The 11,341-nt window shown below is 53.4% G+C and overlaps 1 protein-coding gene across 4 annotated transcripts; it reads right to left on the bottom strand.

The window, feature by feature from the left end:
- Positions 1–601: 601 nt before the first annotated feature.
- LOC133275271 (uromodulin-like) lies at positions 602–6,855 on the bottom strand. 4 transcript variants are annotated; one of them, XM_061465119.1, is made up of 11 exons: positions 6,704–6,855; positions 5,793–5,859; positions 5,101–5,259; positions 4,152–4,357; positions 3,485–3,645; positions 2,918–2,954; positions 2,709–2,818; positions 1,929–2,088; positions 1,375–1,519; positions 1,190–1,267; positions 602–738 (listed from the first exon to the last, which is right to left on the bottom strand). In XM_061465119.1, exons 1-11 carry the CDS (start codon positions 6,848–6,850, stop codon positions 638–640), a joined length of 1,371 nt encoding a protein of 456 aa, XP_061321103.1. In that variant the 5' UTR covers positions 6,851–6,855; the 3' UTR covers positions 602–637. The 4 variants fall into 4 exon arrangements, with proteins under 4 accessions (XP_061321103.1, XP_061321099.1, XP_061321100.1 ...); XM_061465115.1 differs by having other exon boundaries at positions 2,709–2,954; XM_061465116.1 differs by having other exon boundaries at positions 1,375–1,516; positions 2,709–2,954.
- Positions 6,856–11,341: the final 4,486 nt, after the last annotated feature.

Here is an 11,341-nt window from a genome sequence, read left to right as displayed (position 1 = left end):
CAAGTCCAGAGGACTTGATCAGGGGACTGGAGCACTTCCCGTATGAAGACAGGCTGAGAAAGTTTGGGCTGTTGAGCCTGGAGAAGAGAAAGCTGCGTGGAGACCTCATAGCAGCCTTCCAGGATCTGAAGGGGGCTTATAAGGATGCTGGGGAGGGACTCTTCATTAGGGACTGTAGTGATCGGACAAGGGGTAACGAGTTAAAACTTCAACAGGGGAAGTTTAGATTGGATATAAGGATGAAGTTCTTTACTGTAAGGGTGGTGAGGCACTGGAATGGGTTTCCCAGGGAAATTGTGAATGCTCCATCCCTGGTAGTGTTCAAGACCAGGTTGGACAGAGCCTTGGGTGATATGGTTTAGTGTGAGGTGTCCCTGCCCATGGCAGGGGGGTTGGAACTAGATGATCTTAAGGTCCTTTTCAATCCTAACTATTCTATGATTCTTTGCTCGACAGCATGGGCCAGGAGGGGATGATTAGGTCCCTGGGATGCTACAGGGAACCAAAACACTCTGATGTGGCTCATCCGTGAAGCACTGTTTGCATTCAACCATCACCTCCTTCCCTCAAGACCCCTGTGAAGACACAGGCAGGTGGCTTCTTGCTGCTGCCACATTTATTTGGGAACATCTGCTTTCTACTCTGCCCAACGCCTCACGCCAACAGCCACCAGAGCCACAGTGAGCAAACTGAGAACACACAGCAGGAGGAGGGCCACAGGGAGCCACAGGTTAGGTCCTGCAGAAGAGTAAGATTGGTTACATGTCTGTGGCCCCTGAGCTGGCACTGAGCCCTGGCATGGCATCTCCTGGCTGGGGCTGAGCTGGGTAGGTCACCTCCTGTGAAGGGTAAGAGCCACTGGAGCTGGGGGTATGGCAGGGTCCTGAGGGCATTAACAGGACCCAGTCACCCCAATTAGCCTCACATGGGGCCTCCACCCACACCTGCTGCCCAGGGGCTCCATTTAGTCTGTCATTCATGTGGCTGGTCTGAGCTATGCTGTGGGTGGTCTTGGTCCTGGACCTCTGCTTGGATCTCCTGGATTGACCTCAGTGCTCAGAAGGAGCCTGCCTCACTGTGTTGATGCAGAGGTCCATTGTGAGAGCCTAGCCTCCCTCACCTGGCTCCTGACTCCTGGTCCCTTCCCACCCTGCTCAGCCTGACCTGTGCCCAGTACGGAGCCATTCACCAGAGCCAACCTCTCTGTGCTGGTTTGGCTCCTGGAGCATGCCCTGCATGGCCATGACACCTGAAAGACTCCACGCTCCTGTGCAGAGCAGTGACTTTAGCAGCCCTTTTAAAGAACCTGTCATTGCCTAGAGGGTTGCAAAGGTCTGTGAGCTGCTCCTGCCCTCCCCAGAGGGACATACGTACCCCCCAGGTCATGTTGGTCTGTCCGGGAATGGTGGGTCTCTGCTTCCAAGGAAGGACCAGCCAGCAGGTGGATGGGCCCATAGGAGACAATCTTACTGTAGTCATTGGCCAGTGCCCGCTTGCTCCACCGGTGCCTGGGGCACTGCTGTGGACAAAGCCAAGGGAAAGGTTTTGGGAGCAGAGGGCAGGGGATAAGCCCACTCCAGGGGCAAGAGCAAATCCTGGTGGTCTGCCCCTGGCAGAGGCCCCAATGGGGCTGCAGCCTGGGAGTGGTCAAGACCCCAGAGGAGCCTGCTCCTCCCCAGGTCCTATCATAAACCTCTCCTCCTGCAAATACCCAACAGACAGAAGGAAGAGGGAAAGGAGCTTTCTGGTGTGTTCAAGACCTTGTACCTTTAGTTCAAGGTGCTGGGCTGAGCTCCTGCTGCTGGGAGGTGTTTATTGTGCTGAGGCACCCAAAACCAGAGCAGAGCCCCTTCTCCAAACAGCAGGCCCAGGGAAGGGAGGTCCCTCTGCATGGCCAGGGCGCTGTGCAGATCACTGGGAGAGCTCACCTTGGCACAGGGCTCCGGGCCATTGGGGAGACAGAGCTGGACACGGCAGTGCAGGAACACCTCGGGGTAACCGACAAACTGGAACATCTGGAAGCTGAACTTGGCGGTAGTTTTCTCTCCAAAGATGTTCAGGTATGTCACTGTCTCATCATGGGGACACCTGGGACACCATGGCTGAGTCAGCAGGGGGAAACAAAGGGGAGCATCCCAGACTGGGACACCAAGCACACAGGGACTGGGTGCAGCCCCCAGGTTTTTCTGAACTATTTCTGTCTTGGTGCTAGTGGGGATGCCTTTCCTTGGCACCCTGTGTTGTGCCCAGCTTCAGGAGGAACTGTTACCACCACAGGAGCTGCCTTGTGTCTCACTCCGGGGAGCCACAGCTGCTCTGCATGGGTGCAGTGAGCCTGGCTGTGGTTCCCACTTCCCAGACATCCATGTTACCAGCTTTAGCTTGGCTGCAGCCACCTTTAATGCAAACTCTTCAGCAGAGACCTCTCTGCACATTGCAGCAAGGTCACCAGCTGCCCAGAAGTGATGCTGGAGGGAAGGCAGCACTGTTGGCAGCAGAGCAGGGTCAGGAGAGGGGGCTTACTTTAGAGCGGTTAAAAGGATCATCTATGGGTCTGTTCCACCTATTCAGTGATGGTGTCCACCATAGGTGGTGTCATTGATGGTGTCATTGCTCCCTCACATCAACCTGTCTTTAGCATCCAGCAAAGAGATATGACTGTGCTCATGGTGCAAGGAGACCAGATGCACTACAGGCACTCCACTCACCCCTTCTCAATAAGCTTGTGCTGCACGTCCTGGTAGGGATCTGTGCTCGGTGTGGCCCAGCAGTCCTCAACACTCAGCAGGAAGTACTTGAGTTGGTGCTGTCCTTCTATCTTCAGCAGAACATAGAGTGTGCCTGTGACAGGGACAGCCACAGCCGGCAGGTGATAGGGCTGCAAGTAGGAGGGGGTCTTGTACAGTCTCATGCTAACGTTGAAGTGTCCTTCTCTGACCACAAACTGCACCAGCCTGAGAAGAGAGGAGGAGACCTCACAAACAGAATAAGGCAGGAAGGACACAGCACAAATAAGGCCAATGGCAGAGGTGCACTGACTTGGAATGTGCCTCTGCTCTCAGGTGAGAGCCAGGCCCCAAGCTGTCTCCTGGCTGGTATGTCCACACTGTGTGCGGACAGAGGCAAGGAGCTCCAGGAGTTCTCACTGACTGGCTGCCCAGTGAGAGCTATGAGAAAGGCAACTCAGGAGGTCCTGACCTGCACCTCCACAGGGGCATGGTGGGGGCATCTCCCAGTTCCCACCCTTTATTTTTTAGATAGCTGGTTTCAAGCACGGAGGCTAGGAGAAAGGTATGCCCCTCTTCGGCTCTGCCCCAGGCCCAAACCTCGTGTTGAAAAAACATTTTGGGAAGAGAAAGGGAGGTAGCCTGATCTCAGAGCTCTCTAGTGGCTCCCCAGGGCCTTTGCAGATCACCTCATTGAAGGCATCTATTTTTCTGCAAGCTCTTTCATGTCAGCAGTGAAGTGAAGAGGGGTTACTCACTTGTCAACAGCAGTGAGAGTGAAGGGCAGCCTCACCACCTGCTCGTAGGCATAGACGCAGGAGAAATGCACCTCAAGATGAAAACTCCGGGAGATCACTGCCCCATGCGCTTCCCACTCTGACTCCATGACGTTGGAGTACGACACATGGGAGCTGTTTTGCTGGAATGACACAGAAATCAAGTCTCCAGAATATGTCTAAGTCCATATGCAGAGACCCAAGGTCCATTTCAGATGGATGCAACTCAGCTGCTCCAGGCCTGGATACCTGCTGGGGTTTTGCTCAAGCCCCATGTCCAGGGGCTGCTGACAAGCATCATCAGAGAAGGCAGGAATCAGTAGAGTGACCACAGGTGAGGGCAATGCAGAGTTGGAGCACTGGTTCTTCTGAACCCCCCCTGACCCATGAATCAAGTGAGGGACCAAGGGGCTATAGCCAGGACTGCAGAGCTCAGAGGATGCTACCAGAAAGCTGCAGGCTGTTATCTAGGTGATAGCTAGAGCTTTCCGACAGCCCCCAGTGAAGCCTTCCAAGGGGAATGAAAACTTTACAGCACCCTGATATCAAAGGAAAAGCTTCTGGGGCTTCACCTTTGCTGTCCACACTCTGTACATCTGCTCCTCTCATGGCTTCAGAGCTACACAGAGAGGCTCTGCTGGATCCTTACCTGAATTATTGATCCACAAGCAGTGTGGTTTTCACCTGTGAGAGTGGCTGCAAAAAACAGCTCACCCTCTTCTTCCCTTTCTGAGACCTTGCATGCCTGGTTCCTCAAGTGGACAAGCTGCTGGGGGATCTTCAGGAGTTCAAATGCCTCCTTCCTCACCATCATCTTCATGTGCTCTTCCTCACAGGACAACTTCAGTACCACATCTAGGGAAAAAAGCCATCTGCAATAGCAATAAGGGCCTGAAGGAGGCCTAGGTCAACTATGGAGCGGCACAGTCCCACTGAGCTCAGCAGACCCTCATCCCATCTCGGTTGGAGGCTGCTGGTGGGGCTCTTCACAGACACTGGGCAAAAGACAAACCTGTGGGAACACACAGGCATTAATGTGGGTCTCTTACTTTCTCCTGGTTGCTTAAGACCTGCACAAGTCCATGACCACTGCTACCCTGAACAGACACAGTCCTTAAGCTCGAGACATCAAAGGCAGATGTTGTGGGTATAGCCCCTTTTGAGGGCTCTCTACAGAATCACTGCAGCCTGCCAAGGGCACCAGACAGGGACAGGGATCCTCTCTTGCAGATGAAGAAGACACAGGTTTTGGCCAGTGTCTGGAAGAGGCTTCAGTGGAGCTGTGTGGAATATGTATGCTTGTTCTGACACTGCAAGGCAGCTGTGCTCTGCAGCTTGCCCTGCTGCCCTGGCACAGCTTCTTGGCAGACAAGAAATTAAGTAATTAAGACTTTTAGGGAGGAAGAAAATGGCCTGTGACTGGGTTTTGTACCAATGTGTAGTCAGGACATGGTAGTGGTGGCAGGCAGGAGCTGGGATGTGCTCCTGGAGCCTGCATTGGAGAGCAGCGGTAACACCAGTGCACCAGTGCACCATGCCCATCACCCTTCCCTCTGGTGTCCCTGGACAGACTATGGAGGGCTCATAGCATCCTCTACCTTGGCAGAATGCCCCTGTGAAGCCCGGTCTGCAGCTGCAAACGGGTCTGTCCTCCATCAGCTGGCAGTGCCCCTGGTGCTGGCATGGGTTTGGCAGGCAGGCATTCAGGCTCCTCTTGAGACGGAGGGCAGCCCCTCGCCTGGGGCTCACCAGCTCCCCTGCAGCAAAGGAAAGGTGAGAAAGCTGAAACTCAGCAAGAACATCTCCTCTGTGAGAGACACGAGAGTGAACTCACCCATGGTATGAAACCCTGCACAGCTTGCCAGGGCTGAGATCCTCACCTAGAGCCAGGGCAGGCACACCTGAGGAAGAACCTGCCTCGTGGCTTGCCTGGGAGGATGCATGTGAGAGCCTGGGAGAGCTCCTCAGCATGGCTGTAATGTGGATCAGAGTTATGGAGCTTGCCACCAGCTAGTAAGGAGAGCGGTGGCACATCACAGCCCCTGTGCCCATCTCCATGGGTTATATACTGCACATGACTGGGATGGAGAGCCTGAGGTTTCTGCCTATTTTGCTGGTTCCTGCACCCCAGTTCCTGCCTCCCCTTGAGCCCTGCTCTGTTATCTCCCCATAGCAGCCTTCAGCAGTGCCCTGAATGAGGAACCTGGACACAGATCAGGTGAGGGCTTGACCTCTCCTTTCCATAGTACTCATCTGTGACCCAGCAGGGACAGTGTACAGGGAGACTCACTCTTGTTGCCTTCACAGCCAGCCAGGCAGAGGGCAGAGACCAGCAGCAAGCATCTCACAGTCCTTTCCTGTGAAAACAAACAGGTTCTGGGTAACTTGGTTTTAATATGCTCGCTGGAGATGTTTGCAGTCATCCATAAAGAGCCCACCCTCAAGCATTGGGTGTGATAATTTCTGTACTGTATATCCTCCAAAAGCTCTGTGTTCAATGGCACAAAGTAATTTCCTATCCCAAATGAACAGATACCTCCCTTCCCCCCAGGCTAACACAAGGGTCAAATACTGTCCTGAATTTAGGGAGCTATTCCTGAATGAGGGGGTGGAAGAAACCAGACCTTGGACCTGCAGGGATGTGCTGGCAGTGATAAAGCCACATTTCAGTAAGAACAGGCACTTTAAGTAAAACTGCATAGCTGAGGCATCAGCCCAGGCTCCCCAAAGAGGAAAGGCGTTTCCCCTCTTCCCACTACAGCTCTTTTGAAAAGCCAGGATTTGCAGAAGGATCCTTGCTTTTCCAGTAACACATATCCATAACAAGGAGACAATGGGATAAAAAAAACCCCAAAGCTTTGGACACAACTAAAATTAATGCCATAAAGACACAGATTAAGTCAATCTCCCCCATGATACGGATAATGGACTTCTTTAGGGAAATTCATGGCGTGGTCCTGGGTGAGCCCTGGACACTGGAGTCTCCTTATCAGACATGGATAAGAGCCAGATGGGGCAGGTGGCTGGAGCGATGCAGTGCCAAAAGCCCCGCTCTGTTTTGGCAGCACATGGCTCACCCTCCACCAGACCCCGGAGCTCCAGGCAAGGAGGGTTTAATCCCTGCTCTGCTCCTTGTTCTCCACAGCAGTCCTGAGACATCCCACCAGCATCAAGCTCTCGCCTTGCTCTCACCCCACTTACCATCGCCAGGCTGCTCTGTGCTTCTCCAGCCACCAATGCCCCTGTCACTCTCGTGCTCCCTGCCCCATGCCTTATATTGCCTTCCAGTCCCTTGTCGTCCCCCCCCAAACACATTGCTTGGTGATTGCACAAGATCCAGCTTAGCATCCTTCAGCTCTAGACCCTCCCAAAGTCTATCCTCCGGCACCCATGGCCCTTCCCATTGGCTGATGGCTCCTGACTGCTGACCCAATTCACCACCCTGGTGGGATCCCAAACAGGGCAGTATCCACAGAATCCCCAGGAATGTGGGGGTATGTGCATCCAACTGTTTTGTGGTAACTGCTTTTGACGCAGCAGTAACAGCAGATACCACAGCAGAACATGTGAAGGCCAGATAACTGTGTACTGAACACATGCCGTTTCGCAACCAGAACGTACAGTGGCTTTGGCTGGTTTCTTAATGACTTCTGACATCTAAGATCTGGTGAGAGATGGAGGGATGAGGGCTTGGTCCTACCATGCTTTGTTTGGGAAACAGTAACCAGCTGCCAACAGCAGTAATCACTCAAGATGATGCTTCTTGATATATATTGACTATATACTCTGTGCTTTAATTGCTTCAGTCACCACAACACAGTGGCAAATGTGAACATCAACCCAGGTTTTTTTCTAACCACAATGAAAGCCAGAAAACAATAGTGTTTAGCACTTGACCCTGCTCACAGCCTAATGAACAACCAATTGGAAAAAGAAGAAGAAAGAAAAGGCCTCCTGCCATCCCTGGCTGCCAGCTTTTGGGTGAGAATCTCTGCTTTCCATTATGTGCTGTATAAAGCAGTTGACAGAAGCTTGCACAGGCTTCATTAGAGATGCAAAAGCAGCACAGCCCGAAAGCTTAGAAAGCAACAGAGTAAGGGGGGGGGGGGGGGGGGGAGCTTCGTGGTTTTATTATTCTTTTTAAAAAGAGAGAGAAACCCAGTGAGTTTCAGAGCAGCTTCGTGGTCTCCGGGGCTGTCCTGGCGAGCACATTTGGCTGCTTCCCCCCGCTTTGGCTAAGTGTCTCCTGGCAGAGGAGGCTGCAGCACACACGGGTGGTCTCTCCAAGGCAGCACCTGGAGCTCAGCCAGGAAGACGCTCAGACCAGCGGCGGGGAGAGTCAGGGCAGCTGAGGGGTTGCAGGGTGGCTCCTGAGGAGACCCCGGGGACAGCTCGGGGCTCAGTGGCCTGCCCGGGATGGTGGGAGGCCTGGCGGGGGGGGGGCGGGAGGAAGCCCCGGGGAGGCCGGGGAAGGCCCTGGGGTGGAGGCTGGGGTAAGCCCTGGAGAGTCCTGGGGGAGGCCGGGGGTAGGTCGGGGTAGGGCCGGAGGAAGGCCTGGGGGGAAGCCGCAGGCCCTGCCACGGCCCCGCGGTGCCTTTGTGGCGGCGTTTCCATACTGCTGGTGCCCGGCAGCAGGGGGGCGGGCAGGGAGCGGCAGCCTCAGGGTCGGGGAGGAGGGCTGGGCTCGCCGCCCCCCAAGTGCAAGGTCTGTGCCTCTGTCTGCCCCTCATGGGTCAGCCTGATCGCGGGGAGTGGGAAAAAAACAACCCCCACGTCCCCGAGAGGATATCCGTAACAGCCTCTGTCCTTGGAGGCTGCTGAGTGCTGCAGAACATCCTGCTCCTTTCAAGGCCCCTGCGCTGCCGGCCTGGCTCGGTGCAGCCCTGACGACTCTGGTAGGGCCATCGGCTGGTGCCCGGCAGGTTTTGGAGCTGCCTTCCAGCTGGCAGCACCCCGGAGGACGCAGTTTTCACACGGGCACGGCAAGCAAGGGATGCGGCACCACCTGAGCATGGGGATGTGCTGAGTCTGGCTCCCCTGATCTGATGGCTTCCCTGCACCACCGCACCCAGGAACATGCAGCCACTTCTTTACTAAGCCCAGCCCAAAGTCAAATTCAGTGCTCACTCTTCACTGTCATGCCTCTGGATGCCTCAGCCATGCTCATGTACTAAATCACTGTAGCCAGCATGCCAATGTATCTGTGTTGCTGTGTACCTGGGTCCCACCCCTGAATTCATCCTGGTGTGTGCATTTCTGTAGTGCCTGGGAGGAGGTGGAATGGATGTTCTGGAGGAGAAGGAGGACGACAAGAAAAGAGTGGAAGAAAAGCTGAAGGCTTTGGTGGTCAATGATGACCTCCAGGATGTGGAGACAAAGGTGCCTGTGGAGCAAGACTGCATCCCAAAGCATCCGCTCTAAGTCATGTGTGTCTGTCAGTTGCTGGGATGAGGAGAGACGGTTCCTCTGGGCTCCACGGGGAGATGGCACACATATGCATGGCACGTGTGGTCCCTTGGCACCCGGAAGGGAGTGAGCAAGTTTCATATGCCTGGTGTGTCTGTGCAAGAGTGGGCACGCGTAAGACAAGGTAACTCACTTCATTGCACACGCATTTGTTGCTGTGTCATGACACTACGAGAAAGGTAGATTGTGCATGCCCTTCTTCAGCTCTGCCCCAGGCCCAAACCTCGTGTTGAAAAAACATTTTGGGAAGAGAAAGGGAGGTAGCCTGATCTCAGAGCTCTCTAGTGGCTCCCCAGGGCCTTTGCAGATCACCTCATTGAAGGCATCTATTTTTCTGCAAGCTCTTTCATGTCAGCAGCAAGGTGAAGAGGAACCACTCACTTGTCAACAGCAGTGAGAGTGAAGGGCAGCCTCACCACCTGCTCGTAGGCATAGACACAGGAGAAATGCACCTCAAGCTGAAAACTTTGGGAGATTACTGCCCTATGCGCTTCCCACTCTGACTCCATGACGTTGGAGTACGACACATGGGAGCTGTTTTGCTGGAATGACACAGAAATCAAGTCTCCAGAATATGTCTAAGTCCATATGCAGAGACCCAAGGTCCATTTCAGATGGTGCAATTCAGCTCTCAAAGTGAGCAAACTGAGAGCACACAGCAGGAGGAGAGCCCCAGGGAGCCCCAGGTTAGGTCCTGCAGAAGAGAAAGGTTCGTTACACATCTGTGGCCCCTGAGCTGGCACTGAGCCCTGGCATGACATCTCCTGGCTGGGGATGAGCTGGGGAGGTCACCTCCTGTGAAGAGGCACTGGAGCTGGGGGTATGGCAGGGTCCTGAGGGCATTAACAGGACTCAGTCACCCCAATTAGCCTCACATGGGGCGTCCACCCACACCTGCTGCCCAGGGGCTCCATTTAGTTTGTCATTCACACAGCTGGTCTCTAAACAAAAAGGAAAGGGAGAAAGGGGAGGAAGAAAAGAGGGAGGTGAAAGATAAGAAGGGGGGAAGACAAAGAGAAAAACAAGCAAGGAAGCCTCTGGTTCTGAACTCATCAGTGTTAGTTCAACACCAGGAAAAACACCATAACAAATTCATTTAGAATCCTTTTACAGCCACCAGGGACATAGCAGCTGCCAAAAAAAAAAATAAATAAAAAAAATCAGTTAATACATATTATCAAGGATTAGCATCAAACTAATTTCCTCTTCTGATGGAGTAATTAGCTTAAGAGACAAGGAGTAAAGCATTGAAGTGGCATGACTCCACCCCTGCTAGGCAGGGAGTGACCAGCATGGCTGGCCCAGGATGAAAACCCACCCAAGGCTCTGGGGGGCCTAACTCTACACAGGCAGCAAACATCTGAGGGGCTTGTACAAATGTTACCTGGCAAACAGCCGCAAGGAGTGAGAGAGCTGGGAGCTCAGCTCCTGCCAGGGCTGTTCCTGTGACACCCAACGAGGGGAGCCACCTCCAGAGGACACACTGACCAGAGCCATGGGGCACAACTGCCTCGGCCACCAGTGAACCCTAAACTAGGTAGTCTGGAAAGGACCTGTCAGACATCCCTACAGAACCTTTGGGCTAAGGGGCCATTGCAGCCGCCCCCTGCCCCCCCCCCCCCCCCGACAACCAAAACGCAACAACACCCATCCCACTACCCTCAGGAGAGCAGGAGAGCCGCAAAATGGCAACCCCACAGCGTCAGCACACCACCCACCTTATTGGCCATTCTTGAAAAGGTGTTTCTGAGAGGCAGAGGCTGGCTGGAGCTGCTGAGGGCTTGTGCCATTCTTATATATCAAAAGAATCTTGATTTTTATATTTTGTCCTCTGAAATTAATTTTTAGTCTTTATATTAGGATTTCAGATGTTTACGTGTTGGGGAAGAGGGAGAAGAGGAACTTTTCAAGTAGCGTTGCGACTTGATTAAAGTTTGAGCTCTTTCTTACTAAGCAGTGACAGTTGCAGCAGTAGAGTATGTAGAGGATTTCAGTTGCACATGAAATCCTAAGAAAGTCTCATCAGAACAGGCAGCTTCCAACTGGTATTCCCAGTGCGTTCCCTCTGTATGTGCATGTGAGGCACAGAGCTAGCTTAGCTATTTAAAAAGACCTGTTTGAGGATGGAATAAAGCATGGAATATATGTGAGTTACATCAGAGTGATTCGTGTCAGCAACTCAGGGGTCCTAGTGATCATTGCACTTTGTGTGGAGATGGAATCCCTTGTGATTGTGGCTTCTTCAGCCAATCCTGTTGTCTTCTTTTCCAGGGGTTCTCCACCTGTTGTTGGGGTCTTGTCTCCGGGTGAAGAAATATTATGTCTACCACAAGTCTGACCGCCATCTTAGCCCCCATAAATTCCACTCCTTAT

Source organism: Pezoporus flaviventris, unplaced genomic scaffold (assembly GCF_033815535.1).
Source record: "Pezoporus flaviventris isolate CSIRO_AGI_PZ_B2104156 unplaced genomic scaffold, CSIRO_AGI_Pfla_v1 ptg000038l, whole genome shotgun sequence".
Classification (NCBI taxonomy): Eukaryota; Metazoa; Chordata; class Aves; order Psittaciformes; family Psittacidae; genus Pezoporus; species Pezoporus flaviventris.
This window is presented reverse-complemented; position numbering and strand designations above follow the sequence as displayed.